The 22,346-nt window shown below is 32.0% G+C and overlaps 1 protein-coding gene and 2 pseudogenes across 1 annotated transcript; 2 read left to right on the top strand and 1 right to left on the bottom strand.

Moving 5' to 3' along the window:
* Positions 1 to 7,041: 7,041 nt before the first annotated feature.
* On the bottom strand, positions 7,042 to 9,999 carry LOC101504162 (1-aminocyclopropane-1-carboxylate oxidase homolog 1-like; annotated as a pseudogene).
* A 1,611-nt stretch (positions 10,000 to 11,610) lies between these two features.
* LOC101504486 (vacuolar protein-sorting-associated protein 11 homolog) lies at positions 11,611 to 17,253 on the top strand. The gene is made up of 5 exons (XM_004516797.4): positions 11,611 to 12,087; positions 12,782 to 12,955; positions 13,099 to 13,422; positions 13,522 to 15,282; positions 16,279 to 17,253. The coding sequence occupies exons 1-5, from the start codon at positions 11,830 to 11,832 to the stop codon at positions 16,666 to 16,668; spliced, it is 2,907 nt and encodes a 968-aa protein (XP_004516854.1). The 5' UTR covers positions 11,611 to 11,829; the 3' UTR covers positions 16,669 to 17,253.
* A 1,253-nt stretch (positions 17,254 to 18,506) lies between these two features.
* On the top strand, positions 18,507 to 20,374 carry LOC105851065 (hydroquinone glucosyltransferase-like; annotated as a pseudogene).
* Positions 20,375 to 22,346: the final 1,972 nt, after the last annotated feature.

Raw genomic sequence — 22,346 nt, forward strand, 5'->3', positions numbered from 1 at the left:
AAAAACAGAGAAAATATCTGATCCTCAATCAACTTCCATGGCAATTACTAACTATCAAAGTTAATTATAACCTATTAAACATTAATGCAAATTAATCATTTTGGCAATTCAGATTTGAGGCATGCCATTTCATTAAACAAAACATTCCCTTTGGTCACAGCAACAAACGAACAGCAGCACAATCCAAACAGCAAACTCTACTACTCCTTCAAAACCAACTAGCTAGATAACACAAGAAATATAACTGTCATAAGAGGTAAGATCGAGCCTACAACCAATCAAAATGTGCACTAAGAAAAAAGTTAATTGTTGAATCCCCCAAATAGTGGTCACAACTCATTAAGTATTTATCTGCAAAATCACGTCAGGTTACAGTTGCAAAGGGACTAGAGTCATTAAAGCTCAAGATATCAAATTATCTATCCATGCTTTAAGGCAGCAACAACTAGCTTTCACATTAAGGTAACATCTATCATTTTTGGGGCATAAAGACATTCAATCCCTTACAAAAATCATGAAACAAAGTATATCTAACTTGCAGTCGAATTTGAAGTAATTAAGTTCATGTATACCACCCCATTTTTAGATAATGAAAGAAAAAAATACATTTCATTTCACTTATCAATTCACCAACCAAACTTGGATTCCTTACATTAATAAAGAGTTCATAAGACATCCATCCCTTTCAAAATTTGTGAAACAAATTATATCCATCGATGCCCTTTAGGAGCTATCTTTTTTTGAAACAGAAGATTGAAGATTCTTTTTTATTTAGCCAAGATTAAAGGTTCTCAAATAATCAAGTATGGGCAAAAACTAGATATCTCAATTTTAAACCAGGGGCAAATTTTTTGGAATTAAAATTCCAAAATTGTGCAAAACTCCATCATCATAACAACTGTAAAAAAAATTTCTTTCAAAATCTTGGAAAAAATAGGGTCTTGGGACAGAGCATGTTTGCTCAATTAATGATCTTTTATTTCTCAAGCAGAAGATTGAATGCTCTTGAATAATTCAAGAATGAGATAAAAACTTCATCATCATCATAACAACAGTAAAAAGTTTTTTTCTTTCAAAATCTTGGAAACAAATAGGGTCTTGGGACAGAGCATGTTTGCTCAATTAATATTTTTTCAAGCAGAAGATTGAATGTTGAATGCTCTTGAATAATTCAAGAATGAGATAAAAACTTCATCATCATCATAACAACAGTAAAAAGTTTTTTTCTTTCAAAATTTTGGAAACAAATAGGGTCTTGGGACAGAGCATGTTTGCTCAATTAATGTTCTTTTATTTCTCAAGCAGAAGATTGAATGCTCTTGAATAATTCAAGAATGAGATAAAAACTCCATCATCATCATAACAACAGTAAAAACTTTTTTTCTTTCAAAATTTTGGAAACAAACAGGGTCTTAGGACAGAGAATGTTTGTGTTCTTTTATTTCTCAAGCAGAAGATTGAATGCTCTTGAATAATTCAAGAATGAAATAAACTCCATCATCATCGTAACAACAGTAAAAAGTTTGTTTTCTTTAGAAATCTTGGAAACAAATAGGGTCTTGGGACAGAGCATGTTTGCTCAATTAATATTTTTTCAAGCAGAAGATTGAATGTTCTTGAATAATTCAAGAATGAGATAAAAATCTCTTTCAAAATATTGGTACGTAATTGGGTCTTGGCACCTCAAGCAGATGATTGAATGAATATTCTTGACTAATCAAGAATGAGAAAATATGTATATCCCAACAGGTGTGAATTCAAATACTTTGCAAAGAAAATTCCTAATTTACCATAACTAACGAAAAATAAGTTTTTCAAAAATTGATGCAAAACAGAGTTCGAACATTGCGGGACAAAAACGTTCAAGAAGACGAGGGTTATGGGTCGTGTACTCCACAGCCTTTTTGAAAAAAAGATTTCATCTCTTTTCTTTTTCTTAAGCAGAAGATTGAATGTTCTTGAACAATCAAGAATGAGAAAATGGATATCCCAATTATAAACCAGACGGGACAAAATTTGTTGAAATGAAATTCCAAAATCGTGTAACAACGTAAAAAGTGTATTTCAAAACCTTACCAAATAGGATTTTCAGAGACAGAACATGTTTCATCAATCAAAGCAGAAGATTGAAATCAAGAATGAGAAAATGGTTTCGCAAAATGAATGAATGCAAACAGAGTTGCAACAGTGAGGCACAAGTACGTTTCACACAAGTTTCAATATTTTCTTGAAGAAAAAGAAACTGCCATTGAAATTGAAATAACGGACATAGCATCGTAAAATAAAAACGTACCTTGTGTGAAACGCGTAATGGGAAAAGGAGTGTCTATGTTGTTTATAAAGCCTATCATATTGGGCTTAGTTATTTTGGCCCATTACCGCTTTATAGTTATTCGACCCTTTTTAACAAAAAAAAAAAAACCAAATTTTTTTGTAATAAAAAATAATTTTCTTTGGTAATAAAACAAAATAGTTATATCCGAACCAAAAATTTGATGGTTAAATTTTGAAGTAATTGTTAAAAAAAATATTTTAAAGTAATTTGCTGTTGAATTCTTAATATAGTTTGTCCTATATTAAGGGAACTAATTAAAAATTTAAGGATCTCATTAGAAATAATTTTTTTTAAGTTTAGAGGAACCTAGTAATAAGTCCATAGACTTGATTAAATATTTTTTTTAGTTCAACAATGCAATTATAAATTATCAATTCAATTACAAGCTTTTACAATTTAACAACAAAAAAATTCTCAAATTGCTCAAAAACTTCTAGAGTAATAAGACTAAATTAAAAATTCACATAAAAATCGATAAAAAAATAGTTGGAAGTCACCAAAGAAAATAGTAATGGATTATACTACTATGATACAAACATATGGACTAGCCAAAATTAAATCTATAATTTTTTAGAAACTTACTTAATTATAAAAAATCTGTATTTCAAACCACTTAAAAAGTTATTTTTTTTAAAATAGTTAAACAAAATTTATAATATAATTATATTACATTGTGTATACTGTATTAAATCATATACATGTTATTTTTTCAATAATTTAAGAATATAAGCCTTGTAATTTTTTAATATTTATTGTAAAATATATTTTAAGTGGACTATCAAATAAGATCAGATTGACCAAAAGGTTTGGACTTTAAAAAGGGATATATATTTAAAAGAAACTCAACTCATCCTATCTATTTCTATGTGTATGTCTCATATTCTTTAGTGATTTTAATTTTCATTTCTAATAGAGTTATAGTTTACAATAAATACAATTAATCTGCATTGTTTCATTTTAAAATATATATTTAATATTAATATTAAATATATAAAATTAAACCAACTTTACTCTACTTTATGTATTCACTTCACTTTTTTTTTTCTCTTTCTCTCCTACACTGAAAAAAGATTGCTTATCTTTATGGCAAGAACTGCATCATACTTTTGAGGCAATCTCGTGTATTCGATTAATCTAAGGCTCCAAAACAAGTCACGCGTTTATTATTTATATTTTATTTATTTTAAAACAAAACTAAAAAACATGCCTTGTGGCTTCACTCATTCACATTCTTCTTTCCCATAATATGCTTGCGTGACCCACTTCGTCGTCACCTCCCACACCTCTGTCGTCAACTGTAGACCGTCGTGCGCCGCCATCGAAAGTCAATTGAGTTCACACATTTCACGTTCACAATTCTTCTTCACGCAATACATCGTGCGTGTGTGACCCACGTGTGGTCGTCGTCCCCCACACCTCATGTACACCGCCACCGCCACCGCCACTGTCGCGTGTCGCCATCTTCTCCTGCACTGCCATCGATGGTCAATCAAATGAATCGCACACATATCTCATAAGCACACCTAAACTGAAAATAGATATGCAACCCCAAAATTCCTAATTTCATCCATATGTTAACCGTTGTCCACCTACACTATGAATTGCTATGAGTTGTATTATAGTTGTTGTCAATTTGATTTGATGCAGATTATTTTTGAAACTTTCGATGGCGGCGCGCGACGGTGTATAGTTGACGACGGAGGTGTGGGAGACGACGACGAATATAAACGGGTGAAGCCACAAAGGCATGTTTTTAAGTTTTGTTTTAAAATAAATAGATTTAAATAATAAACGTGTGGCTTGTTTTGGAGCGTTAGATTAATCGAACACGTGAGATTGCTTTAAATGTATGGTGCAGTTCCCGCCACAAAGGTAGGCAATCTTTTCCCCCCTTACACCAACACCCACCTTCTCCATTTTTTTTTCTCCCTTCTTTTTTTCTTTGCTTCTTCTCACTCCACAACACCAATTGCACACTTAAATCCTCAATCCTTATAATGAATTTAACATCCCCAAAAACATAACTTCTCATACTCCTACAAATACTCTTGGTTAGGAATTTGGGATTAGGGTTAGTTAGTTAAGGAAGAAGAAGAGTAATCATTATTTGAGAGGTGTCTATTGAGACTCTTTGAGGTAAATACACAACTTTAATGTCAATATGAATCTCTAGAAAAAATTTAGTTTGTGTAAACATCTTATTTTTGTGTTTAAAGTAGATCTAAAGGATTTTTATGAATTCCAGTTAGCTAAAACTCTAGAATAATTTTTCTGAAGTATTGAGAATAATTTTTATACTTAGATTTGTCAGCTTATGTCATGTTAACTACTCTGGGAGTTGTTGGATAACAAACTTATGCGATTCTCCATAGTTGTGAATAGACGACAATCATTGTCATATTTTTATTATCTTATAATTATTATTTTACTCGTTTTTAGGTTAAAGTAATTATTTAAAAAAATTGGAGAACACAACCTTTGATTTTTTTTCTCAATTTCATCATTTATTTATTTTCATGGTATTTGTTATATAATATGTTAGTAGTTTGATTTATTTATGAGTTATAAAATATTTAAATATTAAATTGTTATACAATTGAATATGTTTTCAATGAGTTACTATGAAATAAGAGATGATTTTTAAATACGTGTTTTGGAAATGGTTGTTATAATTATGAAATCGTTAACGGCGGTAGGTACATCTAGTTACATCATTTTGATTAGGGAGAGTTACCATTAGATGGAGTTGCTCCTATGAGAGATGTCATCTATAGGAGGATATGACTATCAACGAGATGAAAGCTCTCTAATTGATGTGTGATGATGCATTGTAGAATTGAAAGAAGATGACTATCCGTTAGATGGAGTCACCCCTAAGGGAAAGATCACCCTTAGATGGAAAATACTATCAATGAAATGAAGTCGTCTCTTGGTTCTCAAAATTTTATATTTTTACTTGTTTGATTTTCTATGATCTTTTTTGGTTGCTCATTGTGATTTCACTTTTCTATAAATTGAATTTTAAATATTTCTACCTGAACGGCTAAATTATAATTTTAATGATTTTATCGGGTGTATACTTTACTTTAGAGTTATCTATATTTTTGCCAGTATTGTGTAGTATAATTGTCACAAGATTGTAAAACAATTATTCGTGATTTTTTGTGTTTCCTTTCTAGTTAGTGGTGGTTGTTGTCTCATCACTAAGTCTTTGTAACTTACCCCTTCATGTTGTTCATTTTTTTTTCTAGATCTACATGTAGTTGAGTAGCAAGTTGTTAGTAGATTCAAGTCTCGATTATATTTTTTTTGTAGGCCTCTTTGATCGATGACCTTTTTTGTAAAGTTTGATTAATTTAATGTGTTTTATTTGATTTTATTAATAGTATTTTATTTTATTTTAAATATTTTTAATTTAGTAAATTAAAAAATTTTTAAATTACAAAATGAAAAAATAAATAAATTTAAAGACCGTGTACATGGTCGCATCTCCGGGATGCGACCTGTTACTGTACTAAATTTTATTTTTTCTGGTTGTAGGACGGGAATGCGACCTCTTGAAAAGAAAAAAAAAAGTAAAATATTTTAATTTATATTTTTTAATGAGAGTATGAAAGTCAAACACAACTTATTAGTCTATTTAAAAATTTAATTTATATTAACATTTTAAAAAGTATTTAGACATTTTTTTTAATAGATTAATAAGTTAATATATTAATGAAATTAAGCATTTTTTTTAATATTTAACATGACATTTTTAAAATTTTGATTTTATATGATATAATATTTAAATTATATTTTATTATAGAGGTGAGAATAGATGGATCGGATCGAGTTTTGTTAACTTAAAAAAAAATAAAACTTGACTCTAATCTATTTATCTATCAAAGACTTTATTTTAAACTTTGGTCTAAGCCTATTTTATATTAAGACGTATAAAAATATATTTCACTTATATTTAAAAAAACTAATACACCAATAAAAAAAAACTTGAATTTTGTTGAATACGTTCAACTTTAACATTCATTTTTTTTTCTCCACTTTTTGCAACAAACTTGATGTATATAACAATTACAATTACAATTATTAACAGAATAAAATAATAAAATATAAACGTTGAATTTATATTATGGAGTGAGAGAAAAAAAAATGTTAATGTTGAATTATATTGTAGCGTAGTCTAAATTTATTTGTTTTATTAGTATGATTTTTTAATTGCGAGCATGAGAAGTTGTTGTAAAAAAAATTATTGAATATATTTCATCAAGAGTTTGAAATTAATTTTATTAAAGATTTACGTATACTTTAAATCAACTTTAGGTATTTAAAAGTTTTCATTTATGTTTTTAACATTCAAATTATTATTATAATAAAGAAAATTAAAATAAAAAATAGCATTCAATTATAAATATATAATTTAATTGATAAAAATTTAGTGTTAACATATTTTTTCAAAACACATATATATAGTAAAATTTTGTTCATTATATTTTTTAATATATTTATATATTATAATTTTAAATAAATTTGTGTATTTTAATAATTGGAAGTAACTTTTTTAATAATTTTTCATATATTCTTATTTTATGATTATTTTCATAAATTTATAAATTAGTGATTTTCATAAATTTATAAATTAGTAATTGAGAGGAGGATTGAAGGAGATTAGACATTGAGAGCATGATTGAGAGGGGAGAAAGGAGGAGTGGTCCACATCAGCTTTTTGGCTGACGTGAGAAATATTTGTATAGGTGGATAAAATAGAATAAGGTGACATTCGTAGGCGAGGTGACATTCGTAAGCGATGTGACATTCGGGGTCTGTTTTAAATATATATAACTGATACTACGAAGTTCTCTAAATTATATAAACATGTTAAACCATGCCTTTGTTGTGAGTGTGTGATTGTGTGTATCACAAATTTCAAATCCTGAAATATGGCAATGTAGAAGTTCCATCAAGGCCTCTTGCCATGGAGAAAGCAACATAATCATGCACTGTAGTTTCCTTATACTTTGGAGGATTCTCTTCTGATAATAAATCCTTTATGGGACCATAAAGCTTTGTAGATGGTTGAAGACTTGTGCTAATAAAGCTTGCAACTGATACTCTTGGACCTACATGGTTAGCCACCACTCTGTGCTCAACACTCTTTAATTTGTCATTTGTTATAAGTTGTTTCCAACAAAATTGTTTAATTAGTCAATTTTATTCTGGAAAACAAATGACAACATATAAACAAACTAAACAAATTTTACATTGATGTCCAATCATTTACTAGTCTATTGCAGCATAAACATGCATGTTTAAAAAAGTGATATTATTATGTAACAAAACCTTGAAATATGATTAGAAACATAGTTTAGTTTATTGGAGATCCATTGTCTGTGTAAAATAATTTTACACCAATATCTAATAAAAACTCATGAATCATGAGGTTGTCTGATAAGTCCATTTTATAGCCGCAGTCAACAAATAACTGTTAAATATTGAATTTTCCTTGAACGACACTGTAAAACTAGTTTATATTGTGTGTAAGCTTTTTTAATAATGTTTTTGGTGTATAGATATTAAACTTTTTCTAATAACGTGTCAAAGAAAAATTATATCTTTGTCTAAGAAACTACATAAGAAAGGATCTAAATATGACACATAAACACACAAGCAATCCGTAAGGCTTAGGTCAACTCACAAATGTCGATATTATTAGGTTGAATATTTCTACCCAAATTCGAACTTGAAACCTCACAGTTGTGTGTGAAATTTTCATACGGTGCTTGTCACTCTGTCTACAAACAAAAAACACACACACATGCAAAAGATGAAAACTCACCTGCATAAGATCACCAATGTTGATTACTAGAGCACCAGGTAGAGGTGATACATCAATCCATCTATTTTCATGAAGAACTTGGAGGCCACCAATATGATCTTGTAGAAGAACAGTGATAAAATCATTATCAGTATGTTTGGTTGTTCCCAAAGTCAATTCTGGTTCTGGACAAGAAGGATAGTAATGGCAAGCAAGTGCTAGTCCCTCATTGCAACTCAAATCATTTAAATAATTTGGATTCAGTCCAAGGGCTTCTGATAATAACTCAAACAATACATTTCCAAATTTCATAACTTGTTTTGTGTATTCCAACATTATATCTCTGCAACCATCACACAAGAATAGTATCTTAATGCTTTAACCTCAGCTATTATCAAAGTTTGTTACCAAGATATTAGACATAACCAAAAAGTTCAAGATAATATCAAAATAGTTTCAAAACTAATCTTCATTAAGGTTTTTTCTTAAAAAACTTCATTACTGCAATCTAGAATGCAGTATCAAGGTTTTTAATGTCTTCATAATTGCAATTGAGGTTGTATCAGCTGCATTTGACCGTAATTCTATGCAATATTACAGATCTCTACACGACCATGATTTAACATATTGATCTTAATATCTTTTATTTTTATTTTTATTTTAATATATCTTTAACTTTTGAGTACTTGTGCTTATAATCATAGCACTCATACCGGAGTTAAGTCATGTATGAATAAACAACTTAATTAAACGTTTATAGTATGGACATTTATCATATAAATGCTTATATACAAACTATTTCTATAACAAAAAAGATAATTAAAAGTCAAATTATTTTCATCTAAGTTATAACTCTTTTTACAAGTTACTCTAGAGAGTTCATAAAAAACAAGTTGAAAACACCTTACAGAGTTGTCATAATTAACATTTTTATAAACTATTTCATAACAAATACTTATTTCAGTAGATAAAGTGAAATACTTCAATCCAAACATGTCCATATTAATTATTCTACTAAAATTAAGATTATAGCTAACACATACCTGCATACTGATGGCAAATCTTCTGGTTTAGGAGAATGAGGAGCCATAAAACAGTAAAAAGTATCTCTCCAATTAGCAGCTGGTGAAGTATAAAGATCAAAGTTACTATTATACACCAAAGGCCTTTTAGGATCACGTGAGTATAGTTCTCTTTTCACCTCAGAATCTTGCTCAAAGAACCTAACAACTCCATTCTTCATCTCATCCAAAATACTCAATGCTATTCCATGATTAACAACTTGAAAGAATCCCCATTTCTCAGATGCTTCTCTAATTTTCTCAACTACTATTTTCCTTCTTGTTGGATCTTGTTGATGAAATATGTCAACAAGATCAATAGAAGGAACACTGAGTGTAGTGTTGATGTTGCTTGAAGATGATAGAACATCATCTTTTGTTTCAAATTGATGATAGAAGATGTGAGGGATGTTTGTGACAGAAGCATCAACAAGTCCTTTGACACCATCTTTTTGTTTCATCAAATGATTTGAGCTCACTTGCTCTATCATACTCATCTTTTGTTGTCACTGAAATTTCACTGTTTTTGGAGAATCCCATTTTTCTTGTCAAATGTTGTGGCTATAGTTTTTCAAGCTCAATTCTATTTATCATCTGCAAAGATCAAGAAAATGTTATAAAATATTTCATCCCTTTCTTATAAGGCAATGACCAAGAAAAGTTTTAAATAATTGCAAACATAAAGGATAAGATTTTGGTCTTGATGATGTCATTGACTCTTTGGGGTGGTTGATGTCGATGGATAAATGTTTTAGAGATTTTCCTTGTCCTTATCAATTGTTATGGCTGCAAATTTTCATGCTCATTGTTCAATTCTATTTATGGATCAGCTAACCATCACAAGTGGGAGTATGGAAAATACAAAATCGTATTAATTATTAATTAAAAATATATCACTACTAATGTCAATTGTCTATTTAGCTAGTATTGATTATAAATGAAAGAAACGTAATGAAAATATCCTTAAAAAGTTGTTTATATTTAAGGTCTAAGGTTAATTTAATTATGTTTTGGAATAATTTAGTCAATGTATGAGTAGTCCATTGAAAAAGAGATAATTAGGTATTTAAACAATAATTAAATTAACACAATTTAATCTTTTGACAATAGTAAAAAAGGAGACAACATAATGCTATTTCCTTATAGATGATTGTTGTTTGATTGCTAATAAGTTATCTGTTAGTCAATGTAGTCCTAAATTAAAAAGACATATATAGTTTTCCATTTGAGTTTGTTGAGGTGTCTAATTATTTAGGACTTCATGTGGTTATAAACCCTAACAAACAAGTTTTCAAATAAAGTTTATTCATTAGCTCACACTCAAACTTCTCCTGCTTGTTTCAATAGTGTATGTGAATATTTTGATGGTGGTTTCATTGTTGTTGTTGTTGTTTGGTGCGTAACTTTGAACTATTATGTTTTTCTCATTGAGCTAATTGAACTCGACCCTCAGTACAAGCTTTTCCACTATACTCTAACTTCACCCCAAAATGGATGAAAATGGGTTAAGGTTTCTTCAATTTGAATGGAATTAAGAAAAGAAGATGAGATATTGTTTTTTTTTTCTTTCACTTTGGTCCCTTCTAAAATCAATAAATTTGACCATTAAATAGATAACATTATAAAAAAAAAAAAATGTCATGTGGTCACAATAAATAGAAAGTAGTTTATATTTAATATTGAAGATTACATTCATTAAAAGATGATAGATTAATAAAAATATAAAATAAAATAATACTATCTTCTTTGTCACCATGTGTGCATTATTAACTATATATATAAGAATTATTTTAGAATAAAGATATAATAAACTTTTATAATATCATTTGTTTAATGATGCTTTGTTTTATTATATATATATATATATATATCAAATGAGATGAGTTTTACAATGAGAGATTGAGAGGGTTAAATCTTGACCATACAAACCATACATGGATGGTCATGATTAAGAGTTATTTAAGTGACACATGATTACTTAAAAAACTTACATGACTTTTTCTTCTAATTTTGATCATCCATTTATAGTCAAGATTTAACCCTCTCACCCTCTGATTGTAAAACTCATCTCATTTGATATGGCGCCCTATATATATATATATATATATATTTCAATACATTTGCATGTGTATATATATATATATATATATCACATTTTCAATTTTAGTTTGTATTGTATAGACTAAAATTAAAAATGATGATATTTCTTAGAATAGAAAAAAAAGTTATAAGAATAAAAAGTGAGATGAACAATTTTTAAATTGATGATATAAATATTTTTCATCTTTTATATCTGAGATATACGTTTATTTAAAACTAATATAATTAATTTTAAAAATATATGACTATCATTATAAAAAAAATGTATTCTGATTATGATTTTTAATTTATATTGTCTATGTACTCGCAAACAATAATTTTATTTGTTAATCGGGAATTACAAGAAAGTTTGGCAAAACAAATTCACAAATGCAGAAAGAGTGATATTTATTCAAATTTTCAATTACTGTTTGCATCATATAGCTTCAATTACATGTATATTAATTAATAAACTATATGATATGATCGAAACCCCATTTTTTTGAAGAATTCCTTCCGATTCCGATCGATCGTGAATCGTGATGTATCAATGGAGGAAGTTCGAGTTCTTCGAGGAGAAGTACGCTGCAAAATGCACAATTCCAGATGAAGAAGAAGACATCAATGAGAAGGAGAAAGAGAAAGAGAAAGAGAGAAAAATCGAGTGCTGTTCGAGCGGAAGGGGTAAAGTGGTAACTGGTTTTGATGATGGCACCGTTTGCTTGTTCGATCGAGGACTTAAGTTCAATTATTCTTTTCAACCTCACTCCAATTCTGTTCTCTTTCTTCAGCAGCTCAAGGTTCTTTCAATTTTTCAATTTGTTTGTTTTTTCGTTTTTGGGGAATTCAAATTGGGGATGTATGTGGGTTTTTTTGACAATTTATTATTATTTTTTGTGTTTGGTTGATTGATGAGTAGTTTTTGAGGATGGACATTGATTTGGGAGAGATGGCTGTGTGTAGAAAGTAGAATTTGATTGGTTGTGTTTCAAGTGTTGGAATTGTTTGTTTGTTTTGGGTAAATGGGTTTGTGATTTTGATTGGTAATTGTTACTTGTTTCAATTTGAGATTTTTTTATTACTTCATTTGTTAGAATTATCCAAAATCTCATTTTTCATTGTTCTTATTGTGAAAATTGGTGAAAGAATTATAGGGTTTAGTACCATATATAAATATGTAGGTGTGTGCACAACCTATAAGCATAGATACTGACACAACACCAGACCTAACACTAACACGTCGATTCCGGTAATACTTTGAGAAAATTAATTTATTGATTGTAATCAAGGTGTTAGTGTTGTATTGGTGTCCGACATCGATATGTGTTAGACATTGGGACACACCTTCAGTTAGAGGTGTCAGCACAACAGAGGCGTACACGCGTATATATATTTGTTAAAATGAAAAGATTGGTGAAGATTTTCTGTTCAAATGTTTTCTAGGGATCTTGATTTGAAATTAAAAGAGTGTGCTTTTCTTTGTTGATTAATCAGCAACGCAACTTCCTGGTAACAATTGGGGAAGATGAACAACTCACTCCTCAGCAATCGGCTTTGTGCCTGAAGGTTTTTGACCTAGATAAGATGCAATCTGAAAGTTCAAGCAAGGCGAGTCCTGATTGTGTTGGGATATTGCGTATATTCACTAATCAGTTTCCTGAGGCAACGGTAATAGCACAATTATGCATGTTTGTTACTCTTTATCTTTAGAGAAATGATATTAATATACTGTTATGGTAAATCTGGTTAGTAACACAGTTTGATTATTTCGACCCCGTTTTTAATGATTTTGGAACCATGGTGTACTGCAGATTACATCTTTTATAGTCTTAGAGGAAGTGCCGCCTATACTACTCATAGCTATTGGCTTAGACAACGGTTCTATTTACTGCATCAAAGGAGACATTGCACGTGAGCGTATCACCCGTTTCAAGCTTCAAGTGGAAAACCATTCAGAGAAAACTCTTTCCTCAATCACTGGTCTTGGGTTTAGGGTGGACGGTCAATCACTTCAGTTGTTTGCAGTAACCCCAAGTTCTGTGAGCTTGTTTTCATTGCACGATCAACCACCAAGAAGGCAAACCCTTGATCAGATTGGATGTGGTATAAACAGTGTTGCGATGAGTGACCGTTCTGTATGAAACCTATATTCCTTACTCTCAATTTATTTTTATATAGTATCATAAGCATATGCTCGCTAAATGTTTAATGTATCTGTATGTTAACATGAACAGGAGTTTATAATTGGTCGTCCAGAGGCAGTATATTTTTATGAAGTTGACGGGCGTGGTCCTTGTTGGGCGTTTGAGGGAGAAAAGAAATTGGTAGGATGGTTTCGTGGATACCTTTTGTGTGTTATTGCGGATCAAAGAACAGGAAAACAAACTTTCAACATCTATGACCTGAAGAATCGTTTAATAGCCCACAGTACGTTGGTTAAAGAAGTTTCTCATATGCTCTATGAATGGGGTAACATCATACTCATAACGACTGACAAATCAGCTTTATGTATTGGGGAAAAGGATATGGAAAGCAAGTTAGACATGTTATTCAAGAAAAACCTATATACTGTAGCAATCAATCTTGTTCAGACTCAACAAGCCGATGCCGCAGCTACTTCTGAAGTGCTGAGAAAATATGGAGATCATCTATACAGCAAGCAAGACTACGATGAAGCGATGGCCCAGTACATACATACTATTGGTCACCTTGAACCTTCTTATGTGATTCAGAAGTTTTTGGATGCTCAGAGAATCTACAACCTCACAAATTACTTGGAAAAGCTACACGAGAAGGGTCTTGCTTCTAAAGATCACACCACACTTCTATTAAACTGTTACACCAAATTGAAAGATGTTGAAAAATTGAATCTGTTCATCAAAAGTGAAGACAGCATTGGGGAACTTAAGTTTGACGTGGAAACAGCTATCAGGGTTTGCCGTGCTGCCAATTACCATGAGCATGCAATGTATGTTGCAAAGAAGGCAGGGAGGCACGAATGGTACTTGAAAATCTTGCTTGAAGATCTTGGTAGTTATGAAGAGGCCTTGGAATATATTTCTAGTCTTGAATCGAGTCAGGCAGGGATGACGATAAAGGAGTATGGTAAAATTCTAATAGAGCACAAGCCGTTGGAGACGATTCAGATTCTCATTAGGCTTTGCACAGATGATGGTGACAAAAAAGGACAATCAAATGGTGTGTACGTGTCTATGTTGCCATCTCCTGTTGATTTTCTCAGCATCTTTGTTCATCACCCTGAGTCCCTTATGGATTTTCTTGAAAAATATACCAATAAGGTCAAGGACTCACCTGCTCAGGTGGAGATTAACAATACCCTCTTAGAGTTGTATATATCCAATGAATTGAACTTTCCTTCAGTATCACAAGTTAATGAGGGTGCAGATTACCTTAATGTAGCATCACAAAAAACTTTGAGTTCAAGTGCCAAGTCCAATGGAACTATTGCCGATCACAAACGTTCAGAAAAGGAAAAGCACCGTCTTGAAAGGCGTGAAAAGGGACTACGCATGCTTAAGAGTGCATGGCCTCCAGAGGCAGAACATCCACTTTATGATGTTGATTTAGCTATTATACTATGTGAAATGAATGTTTTCAAAAACGGGCTTTTGTATTTGTATGAAAAGATGAAACTCTATAAGGAAGTAATCGCATGCTACATGCAGGCGCATGATCATGAGGGATTAATTGCATGCTGCAAAAGACTGGGCGATTCAGTTAAAGGAGGGGATCCATCTCTTTGGGCAGATGTACTCAAATATTTTGGTGAGCTTGGTGAAGATTGTTCCAAAGAAGTAAAAGAAGTTTTGAATTACATAGAGAGGGATAATATTTTGCCCCCCATAATTGTCCTTCAAACTCTTTCAAGAAATCCTTGCCTCACACTTTCTGTGATCAAGGATTACATTGCTCGGAAGCTTGAGCAGGAATCAAAGATGATTGAGGAGGACCGACAAGCTATTGAGAAATACCAGGTCGGTTCTTTTTTTCTTAAGAATACAGTTGGATATTAAGTTTATTTGATAGTATATGATGTATTTGTCTGTCCATCCATCTTGTTTGCATTGCATATAATATAACAAATAGCCATTTTTCTGTTTCCTGTATAGTTAAATTACAAATACAAAAGTATGATTCCATACAATAGACACTGATAGCAAATAAGACTGGTGTTCAAAGCTGAAGCAGTTTACATTTTAAGAAGATACAAACAATGGAACGATGGTTGTAGGTATGCAGGAAGCTTTTTTCTTCTTTCAAAAAACGTCCATTGGAAGCTGGTTCAGGAATATCTATTTTTTCATCCTTATCCTCTAATTGAAGAAGCCCAGCGGAAAAATACTTTAAATTGCACTCCATCAAAAGAACTAATATTGAGACAGCAGAAAAAAATTAAAACCAAAAAGGATTAGAAACTTATTATAGTTATGTGTTAGAATATATGATAAATATTTCTTAATATCATTATTGCATTTTAGAATAATTTACAGTATATGATCTCTTTGGGGTGGTTTCCATATTTCTTGATTTGATTCCTTATTTTATTAGCATTAAGAATCTAGTATAAGCATACATAGATAGTGTTTTGTCTATTGTAACACATGCAACATTTTTCTCTTCCCAAAATAGTTTCTGATACTCCTGGATCATTTGGATATTGAATAGAAAATGGAGATATCGAAATTTGTCATGCTTGAATGCTGAGTGAAGGAATGAAAAACACTTAGATTGAAATTAGAGCATTGACCATTGGGTGATTTTGATCATTTAATATGAAAGCAGAGATATGTGTAGTGATGATAAATTGGCAAATACAAAAGATTATTTTTATAAGAAGTGATAATTTATTTTACATAATTACTTTTGTTTATAAATATTTCTCAAATAGTCGAACATATCTATTAAAATAATCCTTGCCTAAAGCGAGTTTGCAATGGTAATCTTAGTTATTTGCTATTCTTTCTATGCAGGATGACACACAAACAATGAGAAAAGAAATTCAGGATCTTAGGACAAACGCGAGGATTTTTCAGCTTAGCAAGTGCACGGCATGCACTTTCACCCTAGATCTGCCTGCTGTGCACTTCATGTGCATGCACTCATTCCATTTGCGGTGCCTTGGCGATAACGAAAAAGAATGCCCTGAGTGTGCCCCAGAATATAGGTCTGTCTTAGAAACGAAAAGAAATTTAGAGCAAAATTCTAAGGATCAGGACAGGTTTTTCCAGAAGGTTAAGAACTCCAAAGATGGGTTTTCGGTCATTGCTGAATATTTCGGGAAAGGGATCATCAGCAAAACAAGCAATGGATCGACTTCGGGTCTCAGATCTGGGAATGCATCATCCAGCAGTGGCTTCTGAGGTTTACTATTTATGCCACTTTCTTTCAGCTTTGTTCTCCATTCAATACTAAACAAGTTGGTCTCTGAAATATGGGATGAATCTAATTAATATCTGGGTTTTCGACTTCTCCATTATCACTGCTTGTTGTCCAGCTTCCATGTTCTTGAGTTTATATTTTTTTTCTTCATAATATGCTGGCTGTTATATGTTTATATATATCACCTAGGAATGGATCATTCCTCAAGAAAAGTTTCTGAATGGTCATTTGGTTGTAGCATTTATGCCAGAGTATCGATTTTTTTGGGAGGATTTGAATTGAAGGTACTGAGTGTGTGGATCTGCACAGAAGAATCTCAGGACAGTCTATCCTTGAAGGAGTTATAAGATGAATATATAGGGCAGTTAGGTTTGTTAGGTCCAAATTCAAGTGATACTTTTCTTTTTCTTGTTTTTATGTGTGTAATAATATTTCGGCTTTAAATCATGCAGATGAGATTTTTATTTGTTCTTTTTTGAAAAGGCCTTCATGAGAAATAGTAACTATGAATATTGTCTGTGTTAGTCAATTCCTATTGGTTTGTTGATTTCATAACCATTTCGATATTTTATTGTGTTAAAAATTACATTTCTCGCTTTGTATTTATTTGGAAAGATCAATTACATTTCAATTTTTAGAAGCTAACAATGAGTTTCTAGACTTAATGGACCCTGGATGTTGAAGGGTAAATCCTATAACTTGGTCATATCCCTTGCTATTCCCGTAATTTTACAAGACATGGAATATTAAAGAGAGTTATTAGATAATATTATTATATTATTATATATTAATAGTAAATGTATTTTAGATTTTTTTATTTAACACATAAGTTGTATAATTTGATAGTCTTAAAGTTTATATTTTTAAATAATTATTCAAATCAAACAAACTTATTTTTTGTTAAAATAATTTGTTTATTAATAACAACTCATATTTTCTTTAAGAGCAACTAATACATACGCATTTTCTATTCAAGAATTGCTTAGCTTTGATTTCTTCATGCACAAGGAGAGGAGATATGTAAGAGCAAGATTTTGTCAAACACATTAATAAAATTTCTTCTCTATCCATATTGGACTCTTAAAATCAAAATTTGATTTTAAAGACTATTTTTTTTTATTTTACTATTTTTAAAGGTTTCATAATATTTTCTCTATTTTGAAATAAATTTTGGTGGCGACTCCATTCAATTTGAGAAACATTCCAAATTTTAGGTCGTGACACTCATAACTCAGATGAACACACCAAGTACATTGAGATTGATTGTCATCATCTTCAACTTGGAACTATTACTCAACTGTTTGTCTTATCTTTCTTGCAGATTGCTGATTTTTTCACAAAGATGCATTTCATTAAAAGTTTTCGTTTTTTGGTTGACAAACTCCCGATGTTCCATGTTAATGGTAATGTATCACGAGTTTGAAGGGAGATATTATATAATATTATTATATATTACTAGTTACAGTATTTTAGATTTTTCTATTCTCTTGTATATATTCTATTGTAATCCTATCATATTAAGCTTTTTGTTCATTTGATTAACGAAATTCCAGTGGGTTCTTTGTCTTCTTCAGCTCTTGATCTTCCTCCTTTCTATGTTTATCATTATTATCAGGATTGAATATAGCATCATGCTTAAAAATCACAATGTTAGATATAGATTAATTCTTTATCTATGAGTTGAGATATCATACATCAAATTTATTTCAAAAGGCTTCATTTTATTGACCGAAGAAGTGGATGAGAGCAACCATACTTAATGAAAGACATAAAAGAGTAACATAAATCATTAGCCAACTGAACTTTTCCTCACCCTTCTCATTTTTCCAACCGTATGTCTTGTTCGGACAAAGTGTTGAGTAAATAGGAACCATTGTATTATTACCCTGTCCCCATCAGAACCATTATATTTGTTATCACAAATATATTGCCGACACTTGTGACTCTTATTCGTCATTTTCAAACTTCCCAACCATATATACAATGTGGCTGTTGTAGCACATGTATAGGTTATGTATGTGAGTTCAGTTTTTATTTTCCTTTAACAGAAAATTTCAATGGAGAAAACAATTCATATTGCAGTTGTTCCAGGTGTTGGATACAGTCACCTTAACCCTATTCTTCAATTCTCCAAACTCCTTGTTCATCTTCATCCACACTTTCATGTCACATGTTTCATTCCCTCACTTGGCTCTCTCCCAACTGACTCCAAAACCATCCTTTAAACTCTTCCATCAAACATCAACTGTTATTTTCTTCCATCGGTGCATGCCAATGACCTACCACAAGGACTCACCTTAGAAAGGCAAATTGAGCTCACAGTCACTCATTCATTGCCATCTATACATAAGGCCTTGAAATCCTTAACTTTAAGGACACCCTTTGTGGCTTTGGTGGTTGACGCTTTTGCCATTGAAGCACTAGATTTGGCTAAGGAGTTCAACATGTTGTCCTATATATACTACCTTGGAGCAGCTACTACACTATCTTTGAGCTTCTATTTGCCTAAATTGGATAGGGAAACATCGTGCGAGTATAGAGAGCTACCAGAGCCTATTAAAATACCAGGTTGCATACCACTCCATGGCAGGGATCTCTATACCCCAGCTCAAGATAGATCAAGTCAAGCTTACAAATTTTTACTCCAACGTGTTAAGAGATATTGTTGTGTTGACGGGATTCTTATTAATAGCTTCCTAGAAATTGAAAAAGCTCCTATCAAAGCACTGACAGAAGAAGGAAGTGGCAACCCTGCTGTGTATCCTATTGGACCCATCATCCAAACAGGAACTAAATCTGGTAGTGATGATGGTAATGGCAAGGAGTGTCTTACATGGTTAGATAAACAGCAACCTTGTTCAGTTTTGTATGTTTCTTTTGGGAGTGGTGGTACACTTTCACAAGAACAAATTGTTGAGCTAGCTTTGGGTTTGGAATTGAGTAATCATAGATTCTTATGGGTTGTAAGAGCACCAAGTAATTCAGCCAATGCTGCATATCTTTCTACACAAGATGATGATGTTGATCCTTTGAAATTTTTACCATCTGAGTTTTTGGAAAGAACTAAGGAGAAAGGTTTGGTGATTCCATCATGGGCACCCTAAATTCAAATCCTTAGTCACAGTTCAGTTGGTGGGTTCTTGAGTCACTGTGGTTGGAAATCAGTCCTTGAGAGTGTGATGTATGGCGTGCCGCTAATCACATGGCCTTTGTTTGCTGAACAGAGAATGAATGCTGTTGTGTTGAGTAGGGACTTAAAGTGGGAGTGAGGCCAAGAGTTAATGAAAATGGGATTGTGGAAAGGGTAGAGATTGTTAAGGTGATCAAGTGTCTCATGGAAGGGGAAGAAGGTAGAAAATTGTGCAATAATATGAAGAAATTAAAAGAAGCTGCCAATAGTGCACTCAAAGAAGATGGGTCTTCTACAAAGACTATTTCTCAATTAGCACTCAAGTGGAGAAATTTAGTGTAGGATATTTGCTGCATTACTTTATGGAATCTTGATATTTGTTGTTTTTTTACCTTTTCTGCTTTGTGTTAGATAATATTATTATATATTAGTAGTAAGGGTATTTTAGACAATTCTAGGCAATTCTATTTTTTTATATAGATACTCATTGTAACCCTATTAACTGGTGGTTTTGGTTCATTCTATGTTATGAAACCCTAGAGTGGTTGTTTCTCTTCTTCCTCTTGCTTTCTCTTTTCTTTGTTAACATGGTATCTAGAGCCTATTTCGATCCTCCTTGAACGATCCCGTCTCTATTCCGCTGTCGAGTTCCCAACAATTAGGGAATATAATTATAGTTTCTCTTTTCTAACATTCCAATATTCAGTGAGATTTTTTCGTTAAACCGTGTCCCAATTCTATTTTACCCTTTCTTTGTAACTTTTCGTTTATTTTCAGTAGATCAGTAAAAAAAAAAGAATTTATTAGGGTTCTATAAACCTTTCCACAAGCTATTAGGGTTTGACGCTCTAACCAACCGAGCTAAAAAGAACAATGAGTGGTAAAGTTTACTTTGAGAATCATTATTATTTGCATGGTTATTGGGGGATTTTGATTGATCGTTATGAAGAGATGATTGAGAATTATCATCCTGGGATCTACCGTAGAGAAGAGAGAGACTATTTTGATAGAAAAGACAACCACCAAAAGAGAAAAGAGAAGAGTAACCCTGTTCCCGATTTTGTTAAATCAGTCTCACAAAAACATCGATTGCGCATTCGTTAACCGTTGGATTTGGCTGATTTTTGGACAGAAGGTTCACAACATTCAGGTCTTCGTCTTAAACGGTCGGATCGGTAAAACGACGTTTGTAGGGGGAGAAATCGTGCTCGCACAGTACCAAGTTATCCCTAATTTATTTTGTCTCAGTGATTGTGTTTGTCTCATTATTTGTATGGCTTTGAGAGAAGGTTTGGAGGTTCATTGTGTTGTTTTGAAAAATGGGTTTTGTGTTAATTTGTATGTTGGGACTTCTTTGGTTGAAATGTTTGTGAGAAGTTTGGTCTCTTGGACCGCTGTTATTGTTGGGTTTGCTAGGTGTGGGGATATGAGTGAGGCCAGGAAGCTTTTTGATGTCATGCCTGATAGAGATATTGCTGCTTCTAATGTTATGATTGATGGGTATGTGAAAATGGGGTGTATGGATTTGGCGAGGGATTTGTTTGATAAGATGAAGGATAAGAATGTTATTTCTTGGACTAGTATGGTTCATGGTTATTGTGAGGATGATGATGTTGTGGCGGCTAGGTTTATGTTTGATTGTATGCCTGTCAAGAATGTGCTTAGTTGGAATGCGATGATTAGGGGATATTGTGAGAATAGATGACCGCACGATGCGTTGAAGTTGTTTTGGGAAATGAGGGGACGTTTGGATGTGGAAATGAATAAAGTAATGGTTGTGAGTGTTCTTCTTGCTGTTGCTGATTTGAGTTCTTTGGATTTGGGTGTTTGGATTCATGGGTCTGTGCAAAGGAACCGACTTGATGAAGATGTTCATGTGTATGCTTTGGTTGATATGTATGCAAAATGTGGGGAAATTGGAAAAGCTAAATTTCTTTTTGAGGAGATGAATGCAAAAGACACATCGTCGTGGAATGCTTTGATAAATGGTTATGGTGTCAATGGTTGTGCGAATGAAGCGTTAGAAGTATTCGCAGCAATGTTACGGGAAGGATTTGAATCGAATGAGATAACAATGACTAGTGTGTTATCTGCTTGCAACCATTGTGGTTTGGTAGAGGGAGGAAGGAAGAAGATGCTTCAAAGAAATGGAGAGATTTGGAATTGTGCCTCAGATTGAGCATTATGGTTGTATGATTGACCTTCTAGGAAGGGTTAGATACTTGGATGAGGCTGAAAATTTGATCTTCTGTGTTGTCGCTCTGTCTGTTGCTTCTTCTGTTTGATTGCTAATCTCTCTAGTGATTTGCTTTGTTGCTTCTCTCTTTGTTTAGTTTGGTTTGATATGATTTAGTTTTGTTTGGTTCTATTTGGTTTGGTTTGTTTGGATTTGGTTTCGTGGTGCTACTTCTTTGGTGGTTCCTATCTGTTGATTTTGATATGGTTGTTGCTCCTTGGTTTGTTTGGATTTGGTTTTGTGGTGCTACTTCTTTGGTGGTTCCTATCTGTTGATTTTGATATGGTTGTTGC

This window comes from Cicer arietinum, chromosome 7 (assembly GCF_000331145.2).
Source record: "Cicer arietinum cultivar CDC Frontier isolate Library 1 chromosome 7, Cicar.CDCFrontier_v2.0, whole genome shotgun sequence".
NCBI classification, from domain to species: Eukaryota; Viridiplantae; Streptophyta; class Magnoliopsida; order Fabales; family Fabaceae; genus Cicer; species Cicer arietinum.